The 25301-nt window shown below is 41.6% G+C and overlaps 2 protein-coding genes across 2 annotated transcripts; one reads left to right on the top strand and one right to left on the bottom strand.

Annotated features, from left to right (window-relative positions):
• Nucleotides 1-1925: 1925 nt before the first annotated feature.
• Nucleotides 1926-6897, bottom strand: nop9 (NOP9 nucleolar protein). The gene is made up of 11 exons (XM_030775238.1): nucleotides 6693-6897; nucleotides 6203-6439; nucleotides 5790-5993; nucleotides 5384-5482; nucleotides 5095-5236; nucleotides 4770-4962; nucleotides 4405-4545; nucleotides 4109-4228; nucleotides 3576-3788; nucleotides 2502-2607; nucleotides 1926-2350 (listed from the first exon to the last, which is right to left on the bottom strand). The coding sequence occupies exons 1-11, from the start codon at nucleotides 6895-6897 to the stop codon at nucleotides 2196-2198; spliced, it is 1815 nt and encodes a 604-aa protein (XP_030631098.1). The 3' UTR covers nucleotides 1926-2195.
• An 8829-nt stretch (nucleotides 6898-15726) lies between these two features.
• Nucleotides 15727-24489, top strand: tgm1l1 (transglutaminase 1 like 1). Its single transcript, XM_030774462.1, has 13 exons — nucleotides 15727-16021; nucleotides 16304-16495; nucleotides 17830-18081; nucleotides 19496-19614; nucleotides 19935-20042; nucleotides 20585-20762; nucleotides 21155-21293; nucleotides 21637-21829; nucleotides 22163-22316; nucleotides 22812-23096; nucleotides 23231-23391; nucleotides 23698-23834; nucleotides 24054-24489. The coding sequence occupies exons 1-13, from the start codon at nucleotides 15727-15729 to the stop codon at nucleotides 24196-24198; spliced, it is 2358 nt and encodes a 785-aa protein (XP_030630322.1). The 3' UTR covers nucleotides 24199-24489.
• Nucleotides 24490-25301: the final 812 nt, after the last annotated feature.

The following is a 25301-nucleotide window of genomic DNA, read 5'->3' as shown; positions in this document are numbered from 1 at the left end:
TAGAAAAGCAGCTTATAGGGCCATAAAAAAGGCACTTGCGCAAAAAGGCACCGGGACTGAGCTGGTCAAATTCCATCCACGGTCTAACCACCGAAAATATGCGCCGATGCCATGTGAAATAAAAATTCCATTCATGATATACGCGTACCGAACAAGAGGTTAGTCTTAGCGTTGTGATTAAGACAGCACTCTGAAAGGACAATTAAAAACAAAAGGCAACCGGATAAGCGCCCACAGCGATTCATTTTCCCCGCGCTGTGCGGACCGCTCGGCCACGGGCATGTGTGAGTAAGCTCAGCTGCGCAGACCGCGTGAGGGACCGCTTAACTGATAACCGCTGGCAGCTGTGGGGTTGAGGCAGCTGGACAGACCAAAAGCTGCTGAGCAGGGCTACAATTAGCCTTGTTATCCATCAACAGGTCACTAATGAGGGGGAGAGCAAGGGCGGTGGAGTTCACAGGAAATCCCAAACGCTCCGTTCCTGTGGGAGAATCGACTCGGATGACTGTCACTGCTCTCCTTGGAGAGCACTGGCTATACGTTCTAAACTTATTCTACCCACGACGAAAACATTCACAAAGTATATATAACACATTCATTGACAATTAATTACTGCTGAACAGCCACGGAACGCAGAGTGATACATTAATTAATGACCATATTGTGTACGTGCTTTTCTAGAGAGAGACTGGCTCACGGTGCACGTTAAAAAGAATTTGACCTACTTAAACAAACTTGCAGTAATGAACTAAAATGAATATGGCAGATATGATAGAGCAAGGGACAACCACTAAAGTCCTAAAAAACATTTTAAGGCAAATAATGGAAGACATACAATGAGACTGATTAATACTAGTCCACCTGTCACCCCCAACCTGGGTGCAATCACAGCACATTCTTGTCTCTTTGCACATATGCAGGTAAAATGGTGAAGCCAGGTCACATACACTCTTCATCACTCACACAAAAGAATGACACGGAGCAGGGGGAGACAAAGCCATAGCAGGGACGAGCGGAACTATTGGTCTCAGGTTATAACGGTGTTACAGAGCGAGAATCATTGTGGCTTTATTTTATTTTTTTATTTTTTTTTTGTAGGCCGTTATATCAGGCTTGATTTTGGCTGGGTCAGCAGCAGCCTGCAGCTGGATGTCAGAGTGCCCTCGGCGATCAGACTCTGCTGGATGTTCTCTCTCTCTCTCTCTCTCTCTGATAGAGAACACTCTAAAGCAAAACTCCAGCTGCACAGCTTTCACTCTGTCTCTCACTCCGTTTCTTACGTCACACCCTCAGCACTTCTCATTAGACCTGTTCCACACTGGACAAAGGTACTTTCATACAGCTACAACACGTCTTTAATACCGAACGTCACAAAGCTAAATTGAACTTGCACATATGCAAAAATGCACATATTTTCACGTAAATCTAAATGAGCATTCAAAGTCGATCTGTGATTTCAGCGGAAACTCTTCCCTACCAAAGGTCCCGGGGTCAGAGCTGTCGTAAAACAGATGAAGCCTTCATGACTGAAACACCAGGTGTGCTTGAACATTCAGCAAAGTCAAAGCAACAATTTCTCAAGATGCTTCTACTTCAGATAACTTCCAACTCCCTTCTTTTCATACATCTTTATCATCTGACTTCCCTGGAGTCAGAGCTCTGTGCATCTGTACATAAAACACAGCACCAACACCCTACCACAATGATAGCCTCACAGAATTCCTCAGAACACTGGTGCAGGACACAGCACTGGTGGATATGTATGTTGATATGAATAAACTGCCCCACCAAAGAAGATGAGAGATCTCATGAACAGATCGTTCATCCATGACAGAGGGATTTAGATAACACACCCGTACTATGAAGGCCATGGGTTATATGGCCAGATTGGCATCGATACAATGACTGTACATTTGTGTTTTATCAAGACCTCAGAATGTGCGACACCATTCCGCTGAAAACGCTCTGTATTTCCCAGGAAAGGTTTTTAACACATGAAACAAACGCACCACACCCAATCATACAATTGAGCATGTACATGGCATGAGAACTGCAGAGAAAATAATACAAAAAGCATAGTGATCTTACTATATCCTGACAGAAGACCACATAAATGTACGTTTTGGTTTTTTTCATACAAAAACCATTCTGAAAAACGTCATAATTTATGCCATTAAAACATGTCACATTCCTTTTTAGTCCAAAATGTCACTAAACATCTTTCTCTTCTTTGATTCGCCGGACTGTATTTCCTGCCATTGGGCGCGCCTCCTCACGAAATGTGCCAGGGCAAATTTTGCCCAGACGTGTCGGGCAAACTGATCTGATCTGAGCTGAGTTTCACTGGGCACTGCAACAGAGAAGAGTACACATACAGAACGTTAGTATGGTGATCTAATGGCAACTGGTAAACCAGCTTAAAAAACACACACAGTCTTAATACCTGAAAAACTGGAAAACACAAAACAAAAATTGTAACACATAAGTAGTAATCATTTTACCAAGCTCCTGTGCTATGTTCTGCCTTTGACTGACAGGGGCGCTGTTCCATATTGCTTCTAACAGACGGCTGCCGTATTTGGAGCAGGCCAGTTGTACATACTGACCCTAAAATGAGAGAGGAAGGAAGAAAGAATGAAAGAAGGATGAAATGAAGCACTTCATATTACAATTTGTCTGAGCCCAGAGTTGGGGATAAAGACAAAACCTCCTTAATATCTACACAGCCTCTACATGCATAGATATACAGTTATCTGCACTGGGCCTCCAACATTCACAAAGGAAACTTCATTGTGCATTGGTACAGAATCTAAAAGTATCAGGAATTCTGCTGGTAACTGCTCCTCTAGGGCCACCATGTTCAATAAAACATCAGCGAGTCGAGCTGCCCTTACCGCTGCCAAACCAAACGTGTCGACAATTAGCCCCATTTCAAAGTGACCACAAGTGACCACAAAGTGACCTCCAGCTATATTCATCTAAATAATGGGCAAACAGGTTTGCCCAGGTTTGTATATATGGCCTTAAGCGAAACGGGACTTTAATTGTTTAATTAACTCAGAAACCACATCTGTGTGGAGGAACCGCTTTTGAAAATACTCTAATATCCCTAGCATCCCCAATTTACTCAACTGATTTCTTTACTTTGGCAACTACCAGTACACATTTCCACATGAGCCTCTATGCTTGACTGAGATTTCAGTGTAAATGTTAAGCTTAACTGGGAGGTTCGGCAGGGGTTGCAAATTTAAAGGGATTTTCTTGATCGACAGTCGCTAATGTTGATGAACAATTAATCGATTATTCATTAACCAAAATGCGTGAGACTCGCAATTTATTAATTTGGTTTGGACCTCTCGATCGACTAAATTCTTATCGGCAAATACTCGGTCAGCAATTCATCATTAACAACCCAAGTAACGAATCAAAAGTAGTGAGGCCTCTGACATACTAAGATGTATAAATGCCTAAGACAAGAGGTATAACCACTGAAGTGTCTTTGAGACAGTACTATATGATAAAGAACAGAACTGTCTGAAGTTCTAACAGTCTTTAAATCTCTGCCCTTCTCTTACCTCTAGCTTCCTCAGTATCTTTCCTTTCCCTTTGTCACTTGCCAAGGTCACCAGGGACTGTAGGGCGTGGCTCCCAAACTGGTCAGTGCCCATGGTCAGAAGGTCAGCGGGGGTCAGGCTATGCAGGCTGTTCATTAATATCGAGCGGTCTTTGAATTTGGCCAGGGTTTGAACAAGACAAGAACCGTGATAACATATGGAGCCAAGGGGTCTCTGCAGAAAACAGGACAGATAAAAAATTCTCTCACAGCGGGTTAACTCCACAACTTCTTCATCAGAAGAGCTCCAAACAGGAACGGTTTCAGCAATTTCTCTTAAACAGTGAGCTAAACATAATAAAATGGTCTGACAAACTAGAGGGGTTTCACACACGGGGCATTCTGTGGTCAGATATCATTACACGGCTGAGCCATACATTTGCAATATCATACACGAAACCAAAAATAATGCTAGAGCATTTTTGTTATTGATTGCAAAGCATGCTCTCCATAAATGAGCAGTGGAAATCTACTGTCTTACATTCCTCAGCCTACCTGTGTGACTGTATCGCCCTCTGCTGTCTCAGTGTTGTAGTACACCTCATAGGCAAGCAGAGACAAAAACAGTGGGAGGCATGAGAGGTGACGGGATGCAGGCTTTGCGCAGTGGAAAGCCTAAGAGGGGAGAGAAAGAAAAACAAACGGAAATGAGACTGTGTTCAAAACAGACCTTGTTCTACAATATACTCTAAAATATAACATACATCGTAAGGAGATACGCATAAACAAGCAACATTTTAACTTATAACAAAGGTCACAAAAGTACAGGTGCTGCACCAACTCGGCCGTACCTCAAGGAGGCGCTGTAGCATCACTCCTTGACGCTCCTCCCTTTGCGCACAGCTGTCCACCAGCTGGATTATTACACCCATGTGACCTGCAGCCAAGATAGCCTCCACCCCATCGTTCAGCTCATCAAACACTTTAAGAAACTGTGTGAGATTGAAAGGTACGAGGCCACAGGATGAAGGTAGAGATACGAGAACAAAGAAAGGCGGTCAGAAAGGTGGGTTGGAAAAAGTAGATAAAGAGATGGAGATAAAACGGGAAAAGAAGATGATGAAAATTTTCATATTTCACATTTGCATAAAAATTCAAAGCGCCAGGTTGCCTCATAAACAAAGAAGGAAAAAAATAGCCGTTAAAAGCGACATACTATTTTGAGATGGGCTGATGCAGATATCAGTTTCTGAACGGGGAAGTTCGCGATGGGATGGAGTGCAAGGGACACCAACTGGCCTCTGAGGTGGTTTTTATACAGGTCACGAAGCAAAGCCTTATGGGACAGCTGAATAACTGTTTCAATGAGGCGACTGGAGGCCTGGTCTTTCAGAAATACCAAAAGGGGACTGGAAGAGAGACAGACATAAACAGACAAGGGAAGAGAATAAAATGACATTATTCGTGTATAATAAGCACAGTCTTATAGCGGAGGCTGCGTTTAGCGATGAACAAGAGCTCTTAGCCAAGCCCTTTCTAACCTGACACCAGGAGCAGAGCTGAGAGATGTTATGTATCCAATGATCCCTTTATTGAGCTGTTTGCAAAGTTTTGGTCTTTTGCTGTGACAGACTGTCAGCATTGTCTGCAGCACCAGACCAGCAACTGCATCAGTGACACAAACTGCAGGGAGGACAGAGAGGGAAATATGACTACGTTTCAGTGGATGTGATGTCAATATAACTTTAAACAAAAAAAAAGTGATTTTTATTTTATATTTGAGGGGTTAAACCAAGTATGCTCAGTAACTACTCTGAGGAACTGACTCACTCTTCATGTTTTCCATTAGACAGCCAAACACATGTTTCAGCTCCATCCAGAACGAATCAGGTGCTTCAAAGTCAGTCAGTAAGGTGGTAGATTTTCGACCTGCCAGGAAGTGAGCAGAACATAACAAATACATTTGGATTCATATCATCCACATGTAGTTTCAGTCTGGTTATAAATGATTTGTGAGATGAAAAATGATTATAGAAAAAAATTGGAGTTAAAAATATGCAAGAATGAAAACACATACCAGGAGTATCATGTGAAAATTAAAAATACAGTTAACGATAGTTTAACCAGAAATATCCATATGTCATGGAATTTATGCATTGTGGGATAGCAGGCCAGTTGTACTGAGTGACTGTGTAACTGTGTGTGTGTGTGTGCGCACGCGCACAGGTCTACACACCTGAATGATTATCTGAACGCTCTGGACCCAGACAGCCTCCCAACACGTGTATGAGCGTTCGCACCACATGGGAGCCATGAGTGTGTCTGAGGAACTCTGTGAAATTCTCTCTAACCACACCAGAGAGTAACAGAACCTGAGCCTCCAGCATCCCATTATCCTCTCCCTGTGTCTCCTCCTCTGTGTTACCAGTCTGGTCCTCTTCTTCAGAGCCGGTTTCTGAAAAGAAAGGAACAAATATCACATCACAACAATATCACTAGGCTTGTATTTGTCTGTGTGTGTGTGTGTGTAGGTATCCTTCCCTACAAAACTAAATGAATGTAATTAATCTTTTCTTTTGCGGTTTTGGTTGTTAAGGATTACCTTACTACACTAGTATAATAACACACTGACTGATGTAAAAGACTCACCTGTCCACCTGGACATCTGTCTCAGTGCACTCTCCATAACATGACCACCACAGCGGTCACAAGACACTGGTTTGAACTCACAACCTGTCTCTCCTCCCAGCTCCGCCAGGACTTCGCCTACTTGAGTAAGGCTAGCCAATGGCAGTAACTTCTGCAGAGTCACACTGCCAGTCATATCCATAGCAACAAGGGTGGCTTTTCCTTTCACCTCCAACAGTACGTTTTCAACAAAGAGCGCTAAGGAGTGATCGAGACAAAAACGAGACAGTGAGAGAAAGAGAGAGACATAGAGAAAGAAAGAGAAAGAGAGATGAAGGACAGGGAGAGGGAAGAAGGGGGTTTTGAAAGTTCGTGTAAAGGCTCATAAGCTACCATGTATCTACAGTAGATGTTAGGGTCCACAATGACTTGTTGTAATCAAAAAGCAAAGCATTAAACCGTTAAACTAAAGCCCACTCTGACAACAATCACATCATTCACTCTATCTTACATCTCTCTTCATCTTCAGTGAATCCATCACTCAGTCTCTCGTTAACTCTGCGGAAGTAACCCACAGACATGGCATCCAGTCGCTTCCTCTTTACACCTTCGTTTCTGTCTCCTCTCCCTCCCTCTTCTTGACGTGTTTCTCCATGACCAGACCGTTTTCTCTTCAGTCTGCCTTCTTTCAAATTCTTCTTTGGCTGTGCCTCCATTCTCTCCACCATTTTTTTTTGCCTCACTGAGACAACGTTTTAACGCGTCACAACTGAACAGTGTTTTGTGTTTTGGGACAAAATTCTCCTCTGAATTTAATATACTTTCGTGCACATTCCGTGTACCTCTTCTTTAGGGTCCCATCCTGAAATGTAAAATTAATGTAAATTTTTCTTTTAATCAACACGTACCTTAACGAGCAGCCTAAGGTAAGTAAGCTTACATTACAACAAATGTCCAAAGTTCAAAGAAAGAGTAGTAGTCTGACTCGTTTTCTTCCCTCTGTCAGTCCCCCAGGACCAAACTACAACCAAGCACTTGAACCTGACCAATCGGAATAAGTCAGTAAGTTTTAAACATCACTGTTAAGCGACTATCACCAGTTTTCTAGATAAACGTAGTATTGTGAATGCTATCGCTAGGTCTCGCACTTTGTGAGATGAGCGCATTCGAAATCAATATCGTCTCGGCAAAAAATAACACGATTATGGGATCGTACCAACTGACACAATTATACTATTGTCGAAACGATAAACAAAGATTTACAGACAAATACTGTCAAAACAGCCTTGCTGCCTTAAAATTTCTACCAGCACAACTCACATGTGTACGACTCTTCTTACTTCTTCGTCTTTTTGGTGTTCCGGCGATAGGAAAATCGACCTTGATGCATTACCGCCACCTTCCGGATTGGATGTTACGAATACAACGGAAAATTCATCAAGAAAATGACAATACTACTACTGCTACTACAACTACTACTACTACTACTACTACAACTACTACTACTACTACTAAGAAGAAGAAGAAGAAGAAGAAGAAACTGAACAAGAGGAAGAAGAATAAGAGGAAGAGGACGAAGAAGAAGATTTTTTTTCTGTTTGCATACTTTTGATTAATAAAGTGTTGTATCCATGGACTCATGTTTCTCATCATCATCATCATCATCATCATCATCATCAACAACAACAACAACAACAACAACAACAACAGCAGCAAAAATAACACACGCACACATGCACATACATGCACACACACATGCGCACACATACAAAATGACAAGAAAATGTCAACACGATCGTGAGTAAAAATACAAATCATAAAATTCAAAGATCAAAAGACACAGAGAACCAAAACACAATTATAATATACAACAGACCTTATGTCAGCATGTGACCAGTACTAAAACATATTCAGCTTTGTGTAGATGTCGCAGCGCTGATTCCAGTTCCCTCTCTTACGGCCAACCAGAGCCCAGTTTGCCAACTCACTGGTCACCAACTCAACCAACCCATTATGTAATCATCATGTTCACCTGTTCATTGACTCATTACGTACCCACTTCACTGTACTGTGCGTGTATTGTACATGAGGACTTCACTACTAGAATATCTAAACATAGAAAAAAGGCTCTGGGTGTGAATTCATAGAATTTGGTTCAGTATGAGTTTGGAGAGAGGATAGAAAAGTTTTCTTTTTGACTTTACAGTCACAACTGACTACACAGAGCAGTGTTGCCAGATATTAGGTACATGTCACATACTGTACTGATTTAAATGTACAAAAAAGATTATCATTATAATCTCTAGTAGAATGATTGCTCTTGAACGCAAATGACAACGCAAAGAAGTGAGAGCAAATAAGGAGTGTGTAATTTACAAGTAAAGACTGAGTAGAGATCAAACACATCGCATGAACAACTAATAACAATAAACTTTATAACTGCCATCAACTTCATCCATATGGGATGACAGAGTATGTCATACTATGGATTTATCTCAGATTACAAAATGTTGCACATTCAGATCTCTACGTGCATGAATGTTCTTGAATGTATTGAATGAATGCGAGACCTCATAAGAGTGAGAGTGAAAATCTGGAGTGTTTTGGCCATTGTAAGGATTTGAGAACACATGGATGCACCAGTGAGAGCGATGCTCTCTGTTGTACACTAATTAAGGTTTTAAGATGGGCATTTATTTGACCTGTTATATAAACCCGTTAATAACATTTATGTCTCATTTCCTCTCAATGATATGAAGACAACTGGAGAAAACAAAAAAGGATGTTTCAGCAGACGCATCTACAAGAACCGTCTCATTTACTGAAAAGGCTGGGTGGGGCAGCTAAATGAAAAGAGGTATGTATGCATCTGTACTGTGCTAGGGGTGTAACGGTTTTACACCAGAAAGATGGTCCAAAAAGCATGGCCCTGCAGTGCTCACTCGTGTACATGCAGATTTTTATCACTAATGCAGATTTTTATTCTCAGAGACAATTCAACACTGGTTGTGCTTTTGACCACATTCATAGTAAAGTGATACTGGTACGCCTTGTCCACTCTTTACATTTCTCACTGTGAGAAAATATATTCACTGTGGTTAACATGTAGTGCTCGTATGCTCTAACTGAAAGAACAATTATAACAGCTTTACTGACAATGCTGACTGCGTGACCGTTTTAAACAACAACAAAACACATAGTGTAATTTTTCAGGCTATAAACAATATGAGTTATTTTAGGATGTATGAATCCACATAAGCAAATAAAGCAGATCTAATATCTAGGCGTCTGTACGTGGGAACTTGTTTTTCTTATCTTGAAGTGGCAGCACATTGATCTGATAAAGGTCAGAGCAGTCATTCATTCATTCATTTTCTAAGCCGCTCATCCCAATTAGGGCCACGGGGGGGGGGGGGTTGGAGCCTATCCCATTGGCCCATTAGGTTAAAGGCCGGGAGACATCCCGGATAAGTCGAACCCGGGACCTTCTTGCCGTGAGGCGACAGCGCTACCCGCTGCGCCACCAACTGCGGGTCATCATTTTACAACTGTCACATGATTCCACTACTGCTGAAATGGCGTGGCAGAACCCAGGGCTCTCCCTCCTCTTTTAAATGGTCTTCATTCTCACCTGCAAGTCAGAGTGCAAATGTAATAAAAAAGGGTCTCAGGTCCCAGCAGGTACACTGCCGCCCGTGCCCAGGATCTAAAATCTGCATTCGAACTGTTCACACCACATTCAGTGGTGAAGATGGTTTTTGACATAACCAACCTAGAAGGAAGGCAGGTGTGTCATAACTGGAAAGATCTTGACAAGATTCACTTGATTACGTCAGACTGCTGATTTTGGCTGGGCTGCACAAATCGAAGGGCATAGCAACAGCAAGCTCATGAAATGCTACCACTGCCAGGAAGCAATTTCAAAATTTCTGCCCACAACGTCATTGAAGAGTATTTGCCTCGACAAGAGGTGTGTGAGATAAACTGGATAAAGCGTGAACTGTGCCTGTTCTCAGGTGTGTCCCAATCGAAACAGTAGCAAGACCAGTACCAAACGTATGAAATGTGAGTAGTACATTTATAAAGAGCAAACACACACTCCTTGTGCATCATGTGCACAGTAATGCAGGCTGGAATTGGACCACGCATTGCAGAAGATACTCTGATTGAAATACATTCATTTCTCTGACTCATTTATTCATTTATTTGCTTACATATCTGGCCATTTATTTATTCATTTATTTATTTACACCATAGTTTCAATCACAGAAGTACTGAGACTCAAGATTTTTAAAAGAAGATTAGCGTACAACCTTTATTGAAATTCTGCCAGTTTTTAGCGGGGTCAAATTCAGTCTTTAAAGCTTTTCAATACATCTCTCTTCATAATTTGACAAGACCAAAACAACGGCAGGAAGTATCTCCTCAGACTTTACAAACATCCCATTTTGAATAATAAAGTGTGTTTATTACTAGTGTAAATAATAATAGTCGTCTAAAATAAAGATATGAGAAGTAAGGAAGGGAGAATGTGTTGATATTTTACATTTAACTGTAATAATTTGGCCAAGAGGGAGACAATACCTACATTGGAAATACATTTTCATTTAGGAAATGCCAGTATTATCCCAATATTTTAAGGAGGGCTGTTTCAAATAATCATGGCCCCTACCAAGGAACGTCTGTCTTTAATGAGTGTTTAACTCAGAAAGAGATAAGTCTTTTAACGCGCCGTGCTCAACCACCTCGTGACATTGTTTCCAGTTAAAAGACCAGATATTACAGTGATAGACAAACTTTACTTCTATGCATTGAGTACTGTTTCGCGTTACAGCATAGGATATGTTGAAGTGACTTCGATAAGAAATGATGACTCAAACTACACACTCTTCTTTGCTGTTGTAATGGGGTAGGGTTGCAATGCTGGGTAGGGGTGCAATGCTGATCAGGGGTGTGGTTTGGCTTAAGGCGAAGAGGGGTGTTACTCTAGTTGTAGTGCGCTTTATGGGACCATTTCGCGAGTAGTTCGTGAGACCTCAGCTGGAACAGTTCACTTTCTAGTTCAGTAAGATTTAATCCTCTGCTCCAAAGAACCGTTAAGGCTCTCAAGCAAAAGAACCGGAGTATCAAAGCAGAAAATCGTCAAAACAAAGTAAGTAACACTTAACACAACTTTACATTGTTCTGTACGCACAGTGAATTGAGAGGTAGAATAACAGTTTCGTGCTAATGTACAAATAAAGAGCAGATTTATAGTTTTCCCTCGCAAACTCTTAAAATGACAAAGTGAGATAGTTCATTAGCCCTGTCACGTCTGATTGTTTAATATCGGATTTCAAGGGTCTGCCTACATGTTCCGTTATTCGAGTGAGGGACCTGTCACCAGCTGGACTGACAGGACAGGGTAGTCGCGTATTTCGAGAGAAGAAGAGATTCGTAATGGCTTTGCGACTTTAGATAACACTGTACGTTATCAGTTTCGACAAGGAAAAACTTTTTTTTACGTGTCAACCGCTTTCTTCGCAACTCGCAACTCATGTTTCCGTCTTGTGTGAATGTGAGTTGAGCTGCCACATCAATGTATTGAACACATGAAAATGTACATGGCTCAGCAGATGGTGTGTGTAGGCCTACGTGTGTGTATGATTTAAAGTTCACCTTATGGAACATTGTCTCAGCGAGCGTGACTAAAATAAGTCATTACATTCGATGTGTGGTAACTAAGTCGCTTTTACGACATGTAAATCATAAATTTGTGCGCCACTGTACATGCCCAGCGCGCACACCTTTCCATAACTGTTCACTTGTCTCGCTTTTACCGTTAGTTATGACAACTTTCAAATGAGAAACGTTACACAATACAGAAAAGCGCGAGGAACACCAGTTTATTTTCCTCTCGTACCACTGAATTCTAAACTTTTCAGATTTCCTTTTCTCTCTTAACAATTTGCGTAGCAGTGATACGGAAGAAATGCTGTAAACGGAACTAAAACGTTAACCCGTGTATCTCTGCTGCAGCCTTTCTTGCCCTTTGTCTCAAACATGCATTTAACTTGTTCTAGTTTAAAAGTCCGTAGGAGTGGCTGGTGGACCCTGTATCCTCCTGGTGTTTGACCTTTAATAATTTCATCCATTCTGTTACTTGTTACTATACTTGTAAACGTCTAATACATAGAGCATGCCTTTAGGCATTAGGGCACCACACAGCCTAATGCATAACCTGGTGAAAGTGAGGTTTAACAACTCTTAGTAAGTTTAGTCAGTTTCAGTCAGTTATGAATGTTGTGTCATTGCTTCTTGTGGATATCTGCCTTGAACACAGTTGACATGAAGTTTATCTGAACACACTGTGACATGCCTGCATGTTTTCCAGCAGAGTAAGATGTTCTGGTTGCCAACATCAACTGAGAGAGAGGTTAGAGAGAAAGAAAGAAAGAAAGAAAGAAAGAGAGAAAGAAAGAAAGACTGTGTTACTTGTGCAGAGGCCCTAAGGGAGCGAGAGGGCAGACATAACAGAAGGATGAAAATGAAGAATAACATAAGTGAAAGAGGACAAATGTGATGGGATTGGCTAAGCCTGTGATTAACTCAGAGAGTGACGAGCTGCGTGTTACATCTTGTGTATTACAATACAAGATTAGTTCATTATGGGAGCAAAACAGACAGAACGGTTTCATACAACATCTGCAAGTGGAGGGCGTGTGTTTCCTGAATAGGCTCACCATAAATTTATGACTTCATCAGATGTGTGGTGGTGAATTGCTTTGTTGTGGCTTTCACTGGTTGTACACCGTCATTCTGTTGCAATATGTCTTTCTTTGGAAAGTTGTGAAATGTTTTTGCTGTAACCATGGGTGAGCCTATGTGAAATTAACAGATAGTCTGAGTAATGTTAAGTAGAATTAGCTGCCATAATAAAGAAAGACTTTTGCACATGCCCGGATGCCACGACTCGTACACATACCCACACGTACACTTTCGGAGACACCTCTCCAGGGTCACAGTCCTACGCTGGGTCACAGGGTCTAAAATAATCTGAGACTGGCCTGGTAGAGATTGCACCCCTGCTCATAACCCCGCCTTCCAAATGCCTACTATTTCCTTGGCTCAAATTCAGCAGCTGTGTTAGATTTAGAATTCCAAGCATGCTGCACAGGGCCAGTTATGACCTTATATTTTCACAGATGAAACCATGTAATACACTGTGAGGACAAAAACATTTTCATCTTTATCTCAGTTGTGATTATGCAATTACTGTGTCAGGATGTTAAGCAAAATATTATGTAACTGAAGTGACTTCAAATGTCTAATTTTTTTTTTTGTATAATTTGATATAGTTTTTTTTTTTTTTTTTTAAATTGTACTTCATTGAGATACATGTGGCATTTCTACATTTTTCCACACAATGTGGCTCCCATCATCACCTCTTTCTCTGGGAACCATTTAGAGGAATTTAGGGTTTTGACTCCTGGGAGCAGTGGTCTTATATAATGGGATTTAAGGGTATTTATGTCTCCTGCCATATATTTGGAAGGGTGGAATGTTGACGTATAAAGCTGTCAATGTAATTCTGCCCATAAGATTGCGGTCCAGGGAACCGTGTTAAACTCATATTTATTTTATCAAACGTTTATCGCGGCTCCAGAGTGTGACCATTTTGGTCGCACATGTGACCAAAAATCTGTCAAGTGCGATTCAACATTTTCATTGCTCACATCGGTGTGCCTGACATTTAGCAGGTCTGTTTCTGTGTGTGTATGTGTGCAGTGTTATTATTATTATTTTTTTTTTTTCCCGTTCTGCGAAGACCCTCCCTTACTCTGCCTCTGATTGGCTCTGACCCTGATATTCTTCTTTGCTGAATGCAGGTGGGGGAAAAAAAAATAAGGCATGTGTGTATGGGTGAAACCGCACCCTGTACTCCTCCTCGAGCGATATCGCAACCTTAAAAATACCAGTAATTCAAAATGAAAAGAACTGATTGTTTTTTTTTCCATCAAGAAAAATGCTACGGTGCCCATTACACCTGTCCCCGGCCCTTGAAGGCCCAGCCCGGACCAGACATCACCATCAGCACTTTTGATTTTTTAAACAATTGAAGTTATTGCAACTTTTTGTCTAAATAAAGGAAAAACACTTATCTGCACATTTATTCCTGTTTACAATCATTTACAATGTGTTAAGAAATTACCAATGCGTATAGGAACTGCCAAAAAATGTAATACTTCGAATGTGTTATTTGCGGCCCAGTGAAAAATTTTGGGGTGCACCTAAATTATGTGCTGGTGCACCTAAATGAAAAGGTCAGGCACACCAGTGTAACCAATGTAAAAAGTTAGTCTGGAGCCCTGTTCACACTTTAAATCGTTATGCCAAGGAGTTCAGATTAGGATTAAAAGCGTTCATTTGAAATGTACCTGTAGAATAAATTTCAGATGGTTGAGCTAGCACAGAAGGACTGAATGGAATAACACAATTTCAGTTTTGCACATTCTGCACAGTTGTGTAAGTTTCATATCTCTCTCTCTCTCTCTTTCTCTCTCTCTCTCTCTCTCTCTCTGTGTGTGTAGAGAGTTGAAGAATTTGTTTATCCATACTAAAAGGAAACGCCTTAATGATTCAGAACAAGAGGCATAGTGTCAGTGTTTGTAAAAGTAAGGAATGCAGTAATTGTGGGAAAAGTTTTAAGAAAACATGAGAAAGCTATCAAGCCGCGGTAAGGGAGAGGCAGAATGGAGGGAAGGAGAAACATGGCATCAGGAGGGAAACGGAGGGGTGGGGGGGGTGAAGAACAAAAGAAAAGGCCAAGGCAATTGAAAAAGGGCGTTAATAAAACACATCTGTAATATTCTTAGTGTATTCTTGGTGAATTAATCCTTTCCCCTGAGATGCTTTGCAGCTCTTTTGTTACATGGGAGGAAACCCACTGTTTGTAATATGAGTCTATGAGTCATTTGTGTGAATATGATGAGTGTGTGTGTGTGTGTGTGTGTGTGTGTGTGTGTGTGTGTGTGTGTGTGTGTGTGTGTGTGTGTGTGTGCGCGCACGCACGCGTGCATGTGTGTGTGTGTGTGTGTGTGTGTGCGTGTGCATGTGTAAATTGTAAATAATACCTTGACAGCCACAATACTCTTATTTTTAAATTGAACTTGACCAGTTATGCTTAAAATGGCTGGTTTGTGACAAGCATCCTCTCCTAAAAAACATTCTTTAAAGTTTTGCAGCAGCTCAGCTGAGAAGCACACTTACATAACAGTACTGTTTTGGATTGTAGCAGCATACGTTTGACTGAGAGATTGAGTCCTGCTTTGGATGTAACATATAGTTTATGCGTCTGATCCATTACATAATTTCAACTTTTAAGTTTAAATTAGTCGAAGAGAAATATACAGTCCATAGATTTGTGTGGTCATATCAGTGTTGAATGAAAAACATCTTCCATAAAATCTAAACTATATTTTATCACTTGCCGTGATTGAATTTGATATTCTGATGCATTTTATGTGTTCTCTTAGATAATTATCCTTCTCTCTCTTTTTTCCAGAATGCCAAGTGAGAGATTGAGTATTAGAGACAGTTCAGCTGTTGGGCGTTTCCATGGTGCCACAACAGCCAATGGACAGGCAGTCCCAGAGAGGGAATCAACGCCGGTCCAACGGAAGAAAAAAGGAGGTTTCGCAGGCTGTTTTCAAAAACTTTGTCCCTGTTCCTCTCGACGCCAAAGCAGCTCAAGCAATATAATAAACGCTGATAATTTAGTGACCACAGACAATGTGGCAACGCCAAGCTCTCCTGCTCCTCTTCCTCCTGAGCCTCAGACTGGAGACCTAGAACTGAGAGGTAAAACATCAGACACTACAGTGCAATGCTATGAGGACTGCATTTGGGACAACAGCAGTTATAGACTGTCTAATGTGTTGTTTGCTACTCAGTTCAAAGGTCCTGAAAAAAATTTTGTAGATGTTTTCACATCATTGTCCTGAATCAGTCTGAACGTTTGCACTGAAAGGTGTTTGAAAATATCTAAATAATGTTTGAAATCTAAACTATCTCTCACTTCCTAACTCACCACAGTTGAAACTCATCAAAACTCCTGTCCTCTCTCTCTTTTCTCGTATGTAGAGGCGAAGCTGATGGTAGATTCTGTTGATCTACTCAGTGCAAAGTCTGGTCAGAATCGGCAGGAACACCACACTGACCAGTATCACAGCAAAGAGCTCATAGTGCGTCGTGGCCAGACCTTCCAAATCATGCTTGAATTATCAAGACCTTTTAATTCAAACACAGACAAACTTCACCTTGAGCTTAAGACAGGTGCGTAAAACACACACACACACACACACACACACACACACGCATGCATGCACACACGCACACACACGCAAACACGCACACACACACACACACACACACAATAACTGAAATAAGTCAGTTTTGTACCCTCTTTTATATCTCTATCTGTCTGTCTATCTATCTATATACACACATATATATATATATATATGTGTGTGTGTGTGTGTGTGTAATTTGGTTTATGGTCTTAGTAAAACAAATCATTGTCCTAGAGTCATCCAGAACTGTGTACCAGACACACACTACTACCCGCACACACTCCTTCCTTATCTCAAACATCCTCTCTTTATCTCAGAGTATGGTGATGGATATTAATTTAACCCTGTATGTTTTATCTCAGAGTATGGTGATGGATATTAATTTGACCCTGTATGTTTTATCTCAGAGTATGGTGATGGAGTATGCTAGTACAAAGAAAAGACAGCTCTGGCTCTGAGCATAAAGAATTCCACACTGGTGGACATGGAGACAGCCACAGCCTGACATTCAGTTCCCTGATAGAGCAAGACTCACAAACATCTGCATAGTTCAAATGACTCACAGTACCTACCCTACCCCTCAGAAAAATGAACACGATGTGCCTTTTATGTGACCCCTACCTCCTGAATCAAATTAGAGAAAGAGAGAGAGAGAGAGAGAGAGAGAGAGAGAGAGAGAGAGAGAAAGTGGGATGGGAGGAGGAGTGCCGTTATTTTGAAACACAAACCACAGTAAGTTAGTTAATTGAATCCATACGGTCAGCTAAAGAATGTTTCTACTCTGTAAACGAACTGCATCACAGAATTTGGGGTTTAGAAGCAAAAGTTGCTTAATCTGCTTTAATAAGCCCGATTGAGATGTCATGCTAAGAGGATTGAAAGTTTTGGATTTGATGCTAAGTATTTTTGAAAGTGCTGTAAGGTTTGTTAATGTTAAGGGGGAAAATCTTTGTCTCACGTGTTTGAATAGATTTCCCGTCAGCTGGTGAAAGAGGAAGGGTGGTGTTGAAAGTGTTGCACATGCTGTCTGCATGAACAGTGAACTCTTGATAAACTTTGCCTTCTCTTGATTTCCGATTTCATTAAGCATCAGCCACAGACACACACACACACACACACGCACACACACAGGCACGTGCGCTGTCAGCGTGTGTACATTTGGTCAAAATGTAAAAGATTGTATGTGACTTCTCACATTAAGACTCTACCTTATGCATGTATGACTTTGTGCATGAACGTTAGATGTGCTCAGCAGACTTAAAGATTTCCAGAATCATCACATACTTCACATTGTATTTGATACTTCTTATCTTACAGGGCCGCTACCTCTGGTGTCAAAGGGCACACATGTCATCATTCCATTGGTGGAAGAGCTACAGGATGAATGCTGGGAGGCTAAGATTGTCGAGCAGAACAGCAACCAGATCAAGCTGTCTGTCAATTCTCCTCCTACAGCCGTTATTGGCAAATACAGCCTGACTATAGCCACACGATGCCCACAAAGTGACACTCCACAAATACACGACCCCAAAAAGGACATCTACATGCTTTTCAACCCCTGGTGTGAGGGTAAGAGATATGGAGAAAATACTGCAAGTGCAAACAGATTTACAGAAAGAGAGACACAAACAGATTGACAGAGAGAGAGAGAGAGAGAGAGAGAGAGAGAGAGAGAGAGGAGGGGGGGGGGGGTAAATACTCCTGACTACAACAATGTGTTCCCATAGTAACAGTGCACCCAACCCTAAACAAATTACTCCGAAAGTTTCCTACTATCTGAACAGGGCTAGAGCCAACATGTCTCTCTTAGCAACAGCTTTTTTAGGCATTGCATCATGTGCTTCCTTGACTTTTTGTCACAGTCAAGTGAAATGCTAAAGCAATGTTGCACAATGGTGTGATTTTTACCTCACTCACTGATGACTCCACTCTCTTGTCTCATCTTTTCTGAAAGACTAAGCTGCTACTCAGCAACTGTCTCGTACCCTCAAGGTTTTTGATTTTTTTTTTGGTTTATGTGGTTATGTTCTTTTTTTTTTAAGGGCCAGTATTTTGTTTAAAATCACCTCAAGTCTGAAAGTGCTCTTGATTTGTTAGTGAGAAGTGAAGTCCCTGTTTGTTTGTTTTTTTCTTCTCAGTCTCGTTTCACCTGAACGCCTCTGATATTCTGCAAATATCAAAAGCCCGCTAAATCTAATCCAGAGCCTTAACAGTCAGTTGCCCTCTCTCTGTAATCTTTACGCGTTCCTCCTCTGTCCTCATCCTTTCTCCTATAAAACCCTTCTTCCTTAATTTCTCCGTCGAGCTTGACCTCTTCACGCTAACGCCCACACTTGGCCTTTGCCTTTTGTCTTTCCGGCCATTCTGTGCCTCTTCCTTCTCCCTTCTCGCTTTTTCTTCCTTTTCTACGCTTTATTTTCTCCCCGTTTCCTTCCCACTTTCACTAGGAGCTGTAACTTCTCCCTTTTACTATGTTAAATACCCTCTCCTAATGTCCTCTCCACACCCCTGACTGACTCCTCCCCCTTGCCCCCCCCCCCTTCTGTCTCCTCCTGCACCTCTCCGCCTTCTCTGTGTGTGTTTGTTGCTCTCCTTTCTCCACGTGGCCCCCAGCATTATTCAGTCTCTCGCCTTTTTCTTTTTCTAGTCGCTTTAACTTTTCTTTCCATCTCTTTGCTTCCTTTGTGCGGCTCCCGTCACAAGTCACCGCGTTGATAACCATATCTATGCACTGGAAAAAAAAAAAAGAAAAAAGAAAACAAGCTGTTAAAAACAAGGCAAATAGAGATTTCACAGAGTTCAGAGGCTCCCCGCTCTCCACCCTGCCTCTGGCTTATGTAAATAATGTCTAATCATAGGGGTGTTTTTCCGTGAGATTTCCCAGACCCTTCAGATAAGTTTTGTGGTCAGGGTTTGTTTTGTGATGTTGACCTTGCTCCCTGCTCTCCTCTACTCCCTCCGTTCTTTTCCTGTCTTTACTCAGAGGACACAGTATACATGGACGATGAGGAGGAGAAGAAAGAGTACGTGCTCAATGACACGGGGAGGATCTATTATGGCACCGAGAAGCAGATTGGGGCTCGAACGTGGAACTTTGGGCAGGTACTGAGGGTCACGGATGGGGGGTGGGGGCGGGGGGGGGGGGGGGGGGGGGGGGGGGGGGTTGGTTGTGGTTGTGATGGGCAATGGGGAATGGATGCTTTATGTGTGGGTGGTACGAATGGGCAGTTAAAGGTGTCAAATCTCAATCATGAATCAACAGATTTATGGTTTTATGCAGGTTTAATAGGACTGACATGATACGCATTAGCATGAACTTTTCATGCCCTGACACTCTTCCATCGTTCATTTTCTCTCTCTCTCTCTCTCTCTCTCTCTCTCTGTATATGTTGTGTTTGTGTGTGTGTAACTAACTGTCTCAGTTTGATGAGGGAGTTCTTGAAGCCTGTCTCTTCATTCTGGAGAAGAGTGAGGTTCCTCCATCTGGTCGAGGAGACCCCGTGAATGTGGTCAGAGTCATCTCTGCCATGGTGAGCCTGGTCATCAGTACATTGTGAATCTTCTGTTACCAGTAACTATCAGAAATGCCCTGTCCTTACAGTATAGCATGATCAGGTTTGACCTGATATTACATGTAGACATTCTCTTTGGGAAATGCAAGTTACTGTGAATGTTTCTGAAATAAAATGATATCAGATCATATATCGCAAGCCATGAAATGCACATTTAGTTTATTTATCTACTGAGATTGATTTCCTTGTGAATTTCGTCTTGTTTTGGTACTTTTATCCTCTATTTTAAGCATATTTAAACAACAGGGAAACATCGTAAGGAAAACACTATCCTGTTTACATGCATAGGTCTTGGTGTTTAAATTCTTTGTCTCACGACTGCACCTTTTACATTTTTATCACTGTTGTAGCACATTCTTATCTTCAGTGATATGGTTCCAGTGAAATGCCCGGTTTATTCACTTGGCACAGGAAATACCAAATTCAGTGAGTCAATTATTGACCTGATCAGATCTGGTTCTCTCCCTCTCTCTCTCTCTCTCTCTCTCTTTCTCCCCTAGGTCAATGCACCGGATGACTGTGGGGTCCTGGTGGGAAATTGGTCAGGGAATTATGTGGGCGGTTTGGCCCCCACAGCATGGAGTGGCAGTGTGGACATACTGAAGAAATATCATACAGGAGATGGGAGTCCTGTCAAATATGGCCAATGCTGGGTATTCTCTGGAGTCACCACGACAGGTAACTTTTGTCAATGTTTGTGTCTCTGTATATATAAATCTCTCTCTCTCCTCTCACTCTCTCCCTCTATACATATATATATATAGAGAGAGAGAGAGAGAGAGGAGAGAGAGGGAGAAAGAAAAGAGGGATGTTGTCCACGTCTCGTTCTCTCCTACTCCTGAATCCACTGCTCAAATATAGCCGCCTGCAGCCAATAGAGATGACCCTGATAGACAAGCTCTGTTTAAAAATACCCCTCTGCATTCCACCCATACCGCACAGCAGTGGAAAGAGACCTGTATGGGTTTCTCCCTGTGTCTCTCCCAACGTGCCACCCATTCATTTCGTCATTATTAAACATACCCCTTCCTCTCTCTCTCTCTTTTTTTTTTTTATCTTTTTTCTAACAGTACTGAGGTGCCTTGGCATTCCTGCACGCAGCGTCACAAATTTCCAGTCGGCTCATGACACAGACGTCTCACTGACCACAGATTTTTTCTTTGATGAGAACATGGAGCCAATTAATGAGCTCAACTCTGACTCGATCTGGTGAGTCCTTACATTGCTCAAAGCCCCTCTTCAAGTGGACAAAGTGCATATTACATTTCACAAATTTTACTCATATACTTTGATATTATCCACATACAACGTATTTTAAATTGTTCTAAAATTAGTTGTCCTAAAATTAGCTTCAAAAAATCTTTTTTTTTTCTTCAAATTTCAGTCGATGAAATGTTCCTTTCCTGTGACAAAGATTTGAATGGAATGGAAGTTGGAATACAGTCGTTAAATAGTGGAACTATTTGACTCAACATGTAAACACAAGCCATCACTTGTTATTATTAGTTTTTAAATTTATTCATTTTTGTGTCTCCTACATTTTTCTTTCTAGGAACTTCCATGTATGGAACGACTGTTGGATGGCTCGTCCAGACCTGCCCCCAGGTATGGGGGGCTGGCAGGCGGTAGACTCTACCCCACAAGAAACGAGTCAAGGCACCTTCCGCTGTGGCCCTGCCTCTCTTGCAGCCATACGCTCTGGACACGTGTACCTGAAGCATGACACACCCTTTGTCTTCGCTGAGGTAATGGAGGATCACTGCCACCTGCCACCTTCACTCTGATTGTAAACTACCATTTCATTAGTTCTGTTTTGTAATAGGAATCCAAATATTAGTGTGTACGTACGTGCATACATACTGAAGTTTTGAAGCTACTGCTTTATCTTCACTGCAGTAAATGTAGTTGACTAATTTCTTAATTTCTTCGTAAATATAATTTTCTTCATTACCAATTTGATAGGAAAACATAACTATGTCTGAATTATGTTGTTTTTTTTGCTGTATTATTGAAGGCATTGTGTTTCTAGAGAAGCTTCTGTCCTGTAACATACTGTGCTGTACATTTCTGTGGATCAGGTGAACAGTGACAAGATCTACTGGCAGAGGAATCCTGATACCACTTTTACTCAGATCCTCTGTGCGAAGAAAGCAGTAGGCCACTTTATCAGCACCAAGGCTGTGGGTTCAGACGAGCGGGCTGACATCACCCACTTGTACAAACATGCAGAGGGTATGATCACGCACCAGACGACTGCACATGTGAAGACAGACAAATGACACCAGAAGCATTTGCAATACTTGTGCAAACATTCAAATTAAAGCGTTATTAAGCTTTCACAAATTCAGACACATTCATATGTTCTGTTGAATCAGACACTAAAACCTCAGGGTGGAGACGCAAGGATTTTTGACTTGAAGTGATTACCTGCAGACCCGCAAAAGCTTAGAACGTACAGTAAAATACTTACACGCCTAAATGCTTTGGGGGATATTTTTTTTTCCCAGTCTTGGAATATATTACATTCATAAAAACCAAAGTAACTTTCAAGACACCTCAAACATCCACCCAACCAATACATAAAGGCAACATGACTCGTATATGTAAACAGGCAGTTGGTGACGTTGACTTCCGTGCTAACCTGTCTGCTGAAATATCGTCATGTGTTTCTGTGCATCCAGTCAAGTCAAGTTCTCATCCTGTTCCTCCATCACTTGCTCTCACCAGGGTCAGAGGAAGAGCGCATTGCCGTGGAAACAGCCAGTCGCTATGGCTCCAAACCTGATGTGTACTCGTCTCCGATAGCTGAAGATGTGCAGGTGGAAGTGAAGTTAGATGGAGATGGACCACTCATGGGTGGTGATGCACATCTCAAGATTCTGGTGAAGAATATGAGCTCACAACCTCGCAGAGCCACCCTCCACAGCCAGGTGGAAGTCATGTACTATACCGGCGTTCTTAAGGGAACAGTGAAGAAAGAAAAGCTTCCAGTAGAGCTCAAGCCGAACGAAGGTAAGAGACAGTGGTTGCCAAGCAACCACCAATATTTCTTCTAAATTCCTTTTCACACTTTATCCAGAATCATTGCTCGGACTACCATTGCGAAAGACTGGTTTTAATAACTCAATGCTCCTCTTGGCCTTCAGAGAAGGTCATAGACTGGGTGTTGCCTTACCAAGAGTACCAGGACCAACTGGTAGACCAGGCTGCTCTGATGATGACGCTGTCTGGACGGGTCAGCGAGACTCAACAGGTCCTGGCTTCTCAGACAAGCTTTCGACTCCGCACCCCAGATCTCAACATCCAGGTGAGCTTTTGGAGGAAAAAAATCATTGTGCTGTTGCTTGATCTGCCTGTCTTGGAACCCGCTTTGGATTAAGCATCTGCCAAATAAATAAATATAATGTAATTGTAATCTACTGATCTTAGTCTTTTAATTCTTTTTTGTTTCCATGATAGTCTTCCATTGTTGCTGATAAGCCATGTTGCGTTTTCATTCACTCCCATTATTTCTTTGTTCTAAGGTTATGAGAAAGTTTTTCATGAATTGAGCACATAAATCAGTTTTAGAAATGTCAAGTTATATCACTTCCTTTTGTATTTGTTCTACCAGCCTGTGGGGGACGCTGTTGTGGGTAAAGAGATGGCTGCTAAGATCACTTTCACTAACCCTCTGCCATGCACTCTACGGAGTGTTGTCCTCCGGGTAGAGGGAATAGGCCTGAGGAACCTACATCCCATCGAGATCGGGTAAGGACTCTTTTGGAAACCTGCCTGTCTTTCTGTGATCTCATTGAGTTTCCCTCATTTCTTTCAGTCAGCGTAAACACTTACGTGACACATATTTCTCAGTTTCTCAAACTTTTACACCAGGAACAATTATATTTACAATAATCTGTAAATGATCTGTGAATGTCGATGACTTTTTTTGCACACATGCTTAATCTCCCCTGTCTCCTCTCTCTTCAGTGATGTGGGGAAGCATTCCACAGTCACTGTGACAGAACATTTCATCCCATCTCTGCCTGGCTGCAGGAAGCTGGTGGCCTCACTGGACTGTCGGCAGCTGAGTCAGGTGCACGGTGTAGCTGATATCAATGTAAAAGAGCAGTGAAAACGCACAAGTTGTCTGACTGTTACAAACTCTGCAGTCGGACTCTTATCTGTCCCTCTTTCTTTATCTTACTGAAACGCAAATCACTGTTGGAATGATCTAGGTGCATCTCTGAACTTAATCCATATTTGAAAGATTTAGATATTCATATTATAAACTGTATCATTTTATGTTTAAATACCATAGGAAGTCAGAAACTGAAGTGTTTGCTTAGTATAATGACTCAAACTGTGATAAAGGGGAACAAAATGATGGAAACTGAATTTGATGAGGAGTTTGCATGTTCTCCCCGTGTCTGCATGGGTTTCCTCCGGGAGCTCCGGTTTCCTCCCACAGTCCAAAGACATGCAGGTTAGGTGAATTGGAGACACTAAATCGCCCCTAGGTATGAATGTGTGTGTCAGTGTGTTTGTCTGTGTGTCTGCCCTGCGATGGACTGGCGACCTGTCCAGGGTATTTCCCCGCCTTTCGCCCTATGAGCGCTGGGATAGGCTCCAGCACCCCCCGCGACCCTAATCAGGATAAGCGGCTTAGATAATGAGTGAGTGAGTGAGTGAATTTGATGAAATGGGCAATTTGTCCCAACATGAAAGAAAGATTATTATGAAAGTTTGTGATTTTAATAATTATTGCTCTTTATTTGCAGTGTTATTTTTTACAGTGTTACTTTTGTATGTTATTTGGCTTTCAAGGCGTACTGTTAATAGTTTAGGAGAGAGTGGGTATCATGGCAGATTTCTTTTGATCCAGACAACAGTTTTTCAAAGGTGAAAACTGGTCATTTTATCACGATGTTCAGACATCATTTATCATTTATATATGATATCATTTTGTTATCACTTGCTTGTCTTCCTCATAGTATATATGTAAAAACAGAGTCTGTATCCTATTTGTCAAATATTGGTTAAAAAATTTGTATTCAACACCTTTGCCTTAAAAGCACTTTCCCAACTCCAGTGATAGTATCATAGATGGAATTATAACGGTGGCATAAAGGAGTAAGTGAAGGAAATTTTATATTTATATATCAGTATTACAGAGTTTCTGTATTTTCCACCCCATGTTTTTTTTTTTTTTGTCACCTTGACTCTCACCATTCTTTC

Source organism: Chanos chanos, chromosome 5 (assembly GCF_902362185.1).
Source record: "Chanos chanos chromosome 5, fChaCha1.1, whole genome shotgun sequence".
In the NCBI taxonomy this organism is placed as follows: domain Eukaryota; kingdom Metazoa; phylum Chordata; class Actinopteri; order Gonorynchiformes; family Chanidae; genus Chanos; species Chanos chanos.
The sequence above is the reverse complement of the archived record's forward strand: the minus strand, read 5'-3'. Positions and strand labels throughout refer to the sequence as shown.